The sequence below is a fragment of the Vicia villosa genome, linkage group LG2 (genome assembly GCF_029867415.1).
Source record: "Vicia villosa cultivar HV-30 ecotype Madison, WI linkage group LG2, Vvil1.0, whole genome shotgun sequence".
Taxonomy (NCBI): Eukaryota; Viridiplantae; Streptophyta; class Magnoliopsida; order Fabales; family Fabaceae; genus Vicia; species Vicia villosa.
The window spans coordinates 224,507,755-224,516,545 of NC_081181.1; the positions used below are offsets into that span (position 1 = coordinate 224,507,755).

At 32.2% G+C, this 8,791-nt stretch overlaps 2 protein-coding genes across 3 annotated transcripts; both read right to left on the reverse strand.

Annotated features, from left to right (window-relative positions):
- Positions 1-1,074: 1,074 nt before the first annotated feature.
- LOC131648346 (embryo-specific protein ATS3B-like) lies at positions 1,075-2,443 on the reverse strand. Its single transcript, XM_058918106.1, has 3 exons — positions 2,157-2,443; positions 1,958-2,074; positions 1,075-1,694 (listed from the first exon to the last, which is right to left on the reverse strand). The coding sequence occupies exons 1-3, from the start codon at positions 2,289-2,291 to the stop codon at positions 1,419-1,421; spliced, it is 528 nt and encodes a 175-aa protein (XP_058774089.1). The 5' UTR covers positions 2,292-2,443; the 3' UTR covers positions 1,075-1,418.
- Positions 2,444-4,360: 1,917 nt separating this feature from the next.
- LOC131654045 (uncharacterized) lies at positions 4,361-8,344 on the reverse strand. 2 transcript variants are annotated; one of them, XR_009299195.1, is made up of 5 exons: positions 8,241-8,344; positions 7,718-7,831; positions 6,754-6,833; positions 5,023-5,245; positions 4,361-4,707 (listed from the first exon to the last, which is right to left on the reverse strand). XR_009299195.1 is itself a non-coding variant. In XM_058924452.1 (5 exons), the coding sequence occupies exons 1-5, from the start codon at positions 8,291-8,293 to the stop codon at positions 4,636-4,638; spliced, it is 444 nt and encodes a 147-aa protein (XP_058780435.1). In that variant the 5' UTR covers positions 8,294-8,344; the 3' UTR covers positions 4,400-4,635. The 2 variants fall into 2 exon arrangements, 1 of the variants encoding a protein (XP_058780435.1); XM_058924452.1 differs by having other exon boundaries at positions 4,400-4,707; positions 5,121-5,245.
- Positions 8,345-8,791: the final 447 nt, after the last annotated feature.

Sequence of the window (8,791 nt, forward strand, 5' to 3'; positions counted from 1 at the left end):
CCTAATCTTATGAATTATTTGGATTACATCTTTATCATGAACATTTATTTTTATGTTTATGTATGAAACTGATTTTGTGGTTTGAAAATTTCATAAAACTTAACTTAAACTTAAATTGATTTTGATTTTTTAAAATTTTAAGACTCAAAATATAAACTGATTTTAGCTTTTAAAAATTTCAAATCAAATAGATCATAACTCAGGGTCCTCACCAAAAAAAAAAGTACTTTTCTGCTAAAAATTCTTATCAATCCACAAGATAGTGCAAAAAGTCTGATTTTCCTCAAAAGTTTAATCAATAAGCACAATATGAGACCATGTGCAATGGTGTGTTTAATTGAGCTCAACATGGCAAAATCATGTGCAATGGTGTGTTTAGAGTAGTGTTGAGTGTGTGTTGGAGGAGAGATGTTGAGAAAACTCAACACCATGTACACTGACGCAGGGGCTGACGTGGCTGGTCTTGATTGGCTGGCCAGATTTTTATCCATTTAATACTTTGAACTCAATTATTTCGTTGCAAATTAATTTTTTGTTTTTACCAAAATTCATGATTTTTTTTCTCTATAAATAGAGACTTGGTTCATTTGATTTGGACACAGAAAAAAAACCAATTGTTTTTCACTATTTTTCTCTATTATTATCTTTCTATTAGTGTTTTTTTGAAGTTAAGTGTCTTTTGTATCGTATCCAATTATTTAAATAAATTTTGTTTTTATTACAATAAATTAAAAAATAAATTATTAAGTAATTATTATTTTAATTTAATTTTAATCGATAATTGTAATTTTATGTAATCATAAAAATAAAAATAAAAATAAAATTTAAATAAGAATATGAAAATAAAAAGTGGTGGGGTAGGGTGTTGAGTAAAAAACCATTGGAGAGGGTAAAAGTTGAATGGGTGTTGAGTTATTAGGTGGAAGAAAGAGAAAATGATGTGGAGTGTTGGGAGTTGAAAAAGTGGGTGTTGAGTGTTGAAACCATGGTAGATGGTCTGAGGTTTCGACAAAACTTTGGAACCTTCGTACTTCAATACATGTTCACTAGGCTTAACGAATTTTGAAAGATAACTTCTCAACAAAAAAAGAAACTTCTTCATAAAAAACGAACCAGTCTCTCAAAATATCACATAGTATATAACGTGGAATAATAATACAGACAGCAAAACCTACAAACATATATAGAAAACCCCTCATGAAGAGCTTATAAAAGGTCCAATAAGCCCACACATAACATAGGGTTTTACAGTAGGACACCAACCATATTATTTCCGATAATCTCTCCTCACCTCCTACATTTCTCAAAACACGCGATTTGTCTGGACTGTAATCCAAACAAATTGCGAGCTTGATAAATGCGGGAGTAAGAAGAAACTATCATTATTTATTCCTCGGCTCACGGGCTAAGAAGGTCGACTAGATTGCTGCAGCAGTAGTGGTTGGCAAATAAGTGCGACAATTATCAAAACCATACCAAATACCATTAGGAATGAAAGTGTTGTAGTAGAAAGTAGCAGGTGGATAGTTAAAGGTAGATACTGTAACACTCTCTGGTCTCCAACCATCGTATCCGGTTCTGTATAAATACAGATAGCATAATTGGTACGTACATGGCCCGTTTACATGAAATGTGTCTGTAGAACACCTCTCAAATGTCCTTGAACTAGGATCATCCAATCTCGGAACATAAACCTGATCCATTACCAATTAACCAACGCATTAATTTTCACAATATGCCTGAAAATAAATCGAACCAATTCAAAAATAGTTTGAAAATTAATTTGCCGAATTTGAGCTCAAACCTAAGCTTCTAAAACAAATTAACTTGACCTATGTATAGTAGATGATCCAATTCTTATCTGGTCGAACCGAATCAGTTTAACTGAACTCAGGTAGTTAAAGTTGAAATCAAATATTTGAAACAATTATGCAATTTATGAATGGCGGAAATGAACCTGATATCCATAAGCATCGCCGAATGAAAGACTGATTCGATCTCTGGTGTAAGATGGAGATTTGCAGCTTGTTTTTATAGTGACAGTATAAGCACAGGTGCTAGCACCAACAGCATTCTGCAACATGCATATTCAATTAATTTCAGATTTTACAATAACAAGATCTGAAAATGCTTCTGTAGAAACCATAATTTGGTACCTGAGTTTGAATTTGGTTGGGGTTGAAAGATTGATTAGGTTGAGGCTGATCGGAAGCGGTGGTAATCGGTGTTGGTTCGGAGAAGACGGCGATAATGGAGAATGAGAAGAAGAGGATTGAAGCGAGAGGTTTCATGGTTATGATTGAAGAGAATAGGTTGTAGGAGGTACCGCTGGAATGGGTTTTGGTTGGATTTATGGTAGCCACGACAAAGGGGTGAGTAGGTGGCTAGGGTCAATATTCGAGTCTTAACTAGTAAGTTCTTCGTTGTTCAATTCCCTTGTTACAAGGGTGATTAGATTAAGCTTAAGCTGTATTTATTGTTTTTGTTATGCTTTGTCATTCACATTGACTTTCAACGAATTCATTTTGATTCAAAGTAAATTAAATATAAAATAATTTAGGATGATGTTAATTAATTTGTAAAATAAAAACAAAAGTTTGCGTTGAAAACAACGGTCAAAAATATAAAGTTTAAGTATTTAATAATGTCATTGTATAATTTTTTTTTTTAATATAAATTGCACAAGTTAACATTGTCTAATTATTTATGCTTCATTAAGTTAGTGTAAAAGTTAATTTTGAATTAAAGTAAATACTCAAATTATTTGTTGTCATCGCTATTATAATTCAATTTTAGTTTTAATGATTTCTATATAATATAGATCATTACAAAATTATTTATTTAATGAATATCACCTAAGGAGAGAATTGGTAGAATCAATTTTAAATATAAATAATAAAAAAATTAAGAAAAATACTTATTAATAAGAAAATGAAAAAACAAAAAATATAAGAAAAAATCTAAGTATAATTCATTATCACTACAACCCATTATATATATTAATAAATAAAAAATAAATTAAAATTAAAATTCACCTCTAAAATAGTGATATATGTGCATTCTTACTTTTCTTCTTTAAATTGTTTCGTACTAAATAGCAATACTTAAAAATTAAATATGTCTAACTCAATTGTAACTTTTAAAATAGTTTTTTTTTGATAAAATAATTTAGTGATTAGACTTTAAAAAGTGGAAAAAATTGAAAAATTCAGTAGGTATATTTTGTTCAAAATTTATTTTAAACAATTTTCTTTCTTTTAGATTTATTAGACACGTTAATTTATTATTTAATTTATGTTACAATTAGACTTTGTTTAAAATTTATTTAGATTTATATTTTAAATGAGATGAGTGTCTTGATATTTTTTTCCGGTTCAACCAGTTTAATAATTATATGATTTTATTTTAAAAGCCAATTTAATTAACTAAATTACTCAATTTAATCATTCAATTCTATTAATGCCTGATTTAACGTCTGGTCCAATTTTTAAAACTATGAGATAGACTTATATAACCTGAAATAAAAAGTTAATCACGTGTCGAGAAGCTGTTTTTGGTCCTATCTGTCGCCTCGCCAAACTCGTGCGTAGTAAACAAACACCAAAGCATAATGAATCATGCCTCAGTTTAAATTTCTGTGCACATTCTTTTTTATGCAAAAGTTCCATGCACTTAAAATCCATAGTTTTAAAACAATAAATTGGAAGCATTAGATACTGTCAAAACTTAGTTCCATGGAAAGGAATATCATTATATATCGAGATCCTATTTTATTCACTTTAATGGCCACCATTTTCAGATAGCTTCTAGAGTATTAGTCCAACTAAATTCCTAAACCCTAATATTGTGATTTAATTCTTTGCCCGTACCACTCGGTTTGGTTTCGAATTTTAGAAAAAATGTATTTTCAAAGAATTTTCCTTTTCTGCAATGAACTTGCAAACTTAAATTACAAAAAAAAACCTAATTTTCTATGTCTATGTTGCATTTGGTGGCCGTTTAGAGAATGCTAGATATGGCGCTGAATCAGGAGAAGGAAAAAGATTACTCAACATCACTTGTCAACATACGAACTTGCCTTTTTATGATATAATCTCACAAGGGTTTCTGGGATTGAAACCAGTAGTAACTGTAAACCTTTATGTTTCTTTCCAAGAAGATATAGGTTCCCATCAATGTTTTATTCTTGCTTTAAACTTTTTTTTTTGTCCTAGTCACACTGCTCATGTCCAAATTTTGTCTTAATGTTTAAAAAAAAAGAAGCTTAAAGCAGCAAGCATGTCAACATCTGGTACATGAATCACCATTGGAATAAAAAGCATGTCTCATCAAACAAAAGTATACTTAGAAGAGCAAACCAAGAAAGAATGAAAAAAATACACATTGCACAAGGTAAAGGTAGAATGAAATCAACAATATAGATGTTACAACATAACAAAATGTTTAATCAAGAATATTGATGATAGTACAAGTATTTATGGGCTGAGCAAAATCCTCACCTGCACCATATTAGATAATAGAATATCATACCTAGAGGTTTTTGCCTGGCTTCTGTTACATGCCATTCTAAGCACAAGATGCTCAACACACAACTCAAACCACTGATTCTATAATGACTGCCTCAGAATTTCTCATTCAGAACTCAGTAGGAGGCTTCAACCTTATCAATCTCTTGATTCTATCTTTTTCCGTATTTTCCAAATATCCCTTCAAAAGATACACACAAAAAACATTTAAGCACAACATCAAGAAGAATCTCCTCTTTGCAACAATGGAATGCAAAAAGATAAAGATTGAATCAGAGGTGTGTAATAGTGAAAAGAGACAAAGTAGCAAGTTTTGCATAAAAATATGGGGGCAACCCCTCTGATTTTTGCTTCTGTTCACATTTATTCTTATAAGATGGGGTATCATTTTATGTGCATAGCAGAAGATAATCATAATGTGACGAGTCTCATGCAAAATAATTAACATCAAATAACAATAACTATAATAACTATAAAGATACATGTGATGACATACACTGTGTCTAAGGTAAGTAGAATGAACAAGTAAACCGAGAGCATTTTCAGAAGTTAGCTGTGATCTTTTACTAAACATTGTCCACCAATTTTTCTCACCTTCCATACAATTTCATCCAAACACAAGCAAATTCTTCCATACTTATCAAGGAAACGGCGCTCAGTTGGGGGCTTCCCACATACATCCTTTACAGCTGAGGTTATTGTAAAGATCACCTCCGACACTGGACAGAAACAAAACATTGGTAAATTAGTATTATCGATATCAAGTTACAAAAGTTCTTGACAGCTTTAACAAGCTGTCTAATATGCACAAGTTAACCTTGCACCATGCATGCATTTTTTTCCTACCATTTGATCAATAAATCTCATCATATCTCATTTGATCCAATGCTAGAAACAAACTTGTACATGGTGCAAGACTTATCTCGCATGTGCACTGTAGAATTGGCCTTATAACATACACATTTTTTCCGAAATTTCAATTTCTAACTCTTAACAATATGCTTGCGTTACTTGGTATTATTATAAACGACGAAGACATCAACTGTTACTATGAACAAATAACCTTGTTTTTAAATTAAATGTTTTCATTTTTATTTTCTTGGAAAGTTAGACAAAAGTGTCCTCTAAGTTTAGATTCTAAGATGTACTACAACTAGTTCACCTGATTGCTAGCTCTTCCATTATGTTATTTAAAATGTAATGCCATGCTTCCAACACCACAAGAGTACCCCCCTTTAATTGCTAGTATATCTTTTATTAATATAGGGAATACGAGGGAAGGTTTCCATCTTTTATTAAGAGCGTCTTTTTCTAGGGAGCATTTCACGATTAAATGAGAATGGTGGGTTGAGGGGATGGTGTGAAGAGAAGCTTGCAAGAATTGAAGACAATAAAAAGAAAACGAAATGGAGCAACGGTTTTGAATGTACATTCGTGTTAGGAATATAAGGGCTATGATAGAGGAAATATTGTGCAGGATGGACGAGATTCTTGGAAACCCAATTGACAACATGAGGAGAGGCAAAGCCATGGGTGATAAGTTAAGAAAATAATCGACACATTAGGTGGTAGAATAATTGATATCTCAGACGAGATCCAAGAATGAAAACTGCAGACAAGGACAAAAACAGTTAAGAACCTTACAAATGTTGATGCAGCTACTGAGATAAAAAGACAAATTCAATCGCCAGATATCAGAGTACATTATTATCTTTAATATGCAAGTTGGTGGACCCTGGCGGAATAATGTTTTAGCAAACTGATCACCTAGAGGACAAGGTTAGGAAGAGAGGGAGGGACTAGTAGATGTATGTAAGGACTGTTATAGAGAAGGTTAGTTTGTTGCGTTGAGATAATTAAAAAAAATAAAGTTGTTTCCTGTAAATAAGAGGAGGGAGTGATGTCTTGTTATTTACAACAGAAATGAAAACCCCGAAGTTCTGCAGTGTAGTATCTTTTTAATTGAGGTTGTCCCTATTTCTTTCTATTGAGACGTGGGGTTGTTATCTAACTTCAATCCGGAAAAAAAAAAGAAGAAGAGAATATTCACTTTCAAGCATCAACAACTTAAGTGATTCATTTCTATGTTCTATTTTACCATCAGCAAGTACAAAATATTGCTGCAATTCCTTATTAAAGCATTAACACCTGAGATGAGTAACTTGTGTACTTTTATTTTACCATTTACCATCATTGTATATAAAAGATTGATTCATAGAATACATACAAGCAAGTTCATCGTACTCGTCCTTCCCCACGACGTATATACTGACATCTCCAAGTATTGTGTATACAATATAAACTGACCTGATAAAGATAAGAAGTAGAAGTAAAATACTAAATCACCATGTACTCAAAGGAAAACTGTTTCATCACATATGAATGAGACATAACTTTCAAAAGTGAAGGAATATGAATGAACAACATTTAATATGAATCAAACAATATTTTTTTCTCAAGAATCCTGTAACATATATTCTGATTTTGAATGGACAAGTTCACATGTCAAACTTTTTAGCTTCCAATTCCACGACTCATTTCCATATTATCGAAGGATTACACTATCTGAAATATCATAGTAAACAACTAATGTTACTCACTCTGTTCTCATCTTTTTGCATTAGAAAGCACAGATGCAAACGGTGCAAAGTATATCACTGAAGTACTCAAGCACGAGATCTTAAGTAAGATCGGTCGGTTTGTGAAAGATTGTAAAACTTGGATTGTTAGCATGACACGTAAGATCCTACTAAAGGGAAAATGGTAATTTCAAATATATTTATGCACACATAAGATATTATGATCTTACGATCCAAAAAAAGGCCCAACACGTTTTTTTTACGAGCTTGCTTCAAAAAGCTCGATCTTGACCATATCGGCGACGAAAACGATCTTTCTTTGATCATAGCACTCTCAGGCATCCTTGGCACATAAGATATTATGATCTTACGATCCAGCACTCGATCTTGACTACACTAATCACTGTCATAGTACTTAACTGATAATGATTCAAATAAACACATTCAGCAACCCATTTACCTTGCCACTACATTCCTAGTAACCAAAATTCAGTCCTTCCCCACATTTTCAGAATCAGATAAAGTTACAGAGCGCTATTACATAAAGTAACCTATCCAGGTACAAAAGACATTCATACATGACATACAAATGAGAGAACAATATATACTCACTTGTGGCAAGCAACTAGAAGTTCTTCATTTTTTATACCCTTAAGATTGTCAGCTCCTAGTTTGACCAAGAAAGAACGCCAGTGTAGACGCTCCTCCGCAGGAACTCCATGAAAACTGCAATCATAAATCCACTAAGTTCAGTGCTAATACCATTCAACTCAATTCAATCCAATTCAACAGAAAGTGAAGCAATTTAGCACATTACTCTTAGGTGTAAATCTAACTAACACTAACCAATCCTCAATTTAGCAATTTAATATCAAAATAGGTTATCAAAATCCCTAAATATATGATATATGATCTATTAATTTCGTTAATTGCCAAAGCATTAAAAGGATTAACCATGTATACTTATAAAAGATTTGATTTTCAAAAAGCTTAACAACTGTGTTAGTCTAATCCATTAAAAGATCAAGAAAAACCAATATTGAAACTTCGAACAGCATCCAGATCAAACAAATTGCAGAAAATTGCAGGAAATTAGTAGGTAGAATGTATAGATCAGAGAGAGATGGAAGTTAACCGTTCGATGAGGATATTGCCCTCCGCGTTCGCAAACAGCACCGCGAGGATCATTTTCTTCTCGCTCTGAAATCTAACTGAAGTTTGTTTACCGGCGTCGTTTAATTGACGAGTGCCAAATTACTTACATACCCTTGTGAAGAATAATTTTTCTTTTGTTTGAAGCAGTGTTTTAAAAACCGGACCGGTCATCGAACCGGTGAGGGTACTGGGTCACTGGTTTATTGGTCGAACCACTGGGTCACTGGTCGAACCGCACGACCAAACCGGATTAAACCGGATTAAATCGGATAACTCAGTTGAATAGACCTGTCATTATATAGGTATAAAACCAGTCGAACCGGATGATTCAGTCTCTAAAAAAATATAACTAGCTTTTAAATTTTTTAAAAATATCATATCATAAATTCACAATTTCATAACTTAAATTCAAATTTTAAACAAAGGTATCACACATAACAAAATAGTAAAAAATTACAAAGTCTAACTGCAAACAAAGACTAATTACAACATAATCTAATTGAATAGTTTATAACAAAATAACTCCGATGT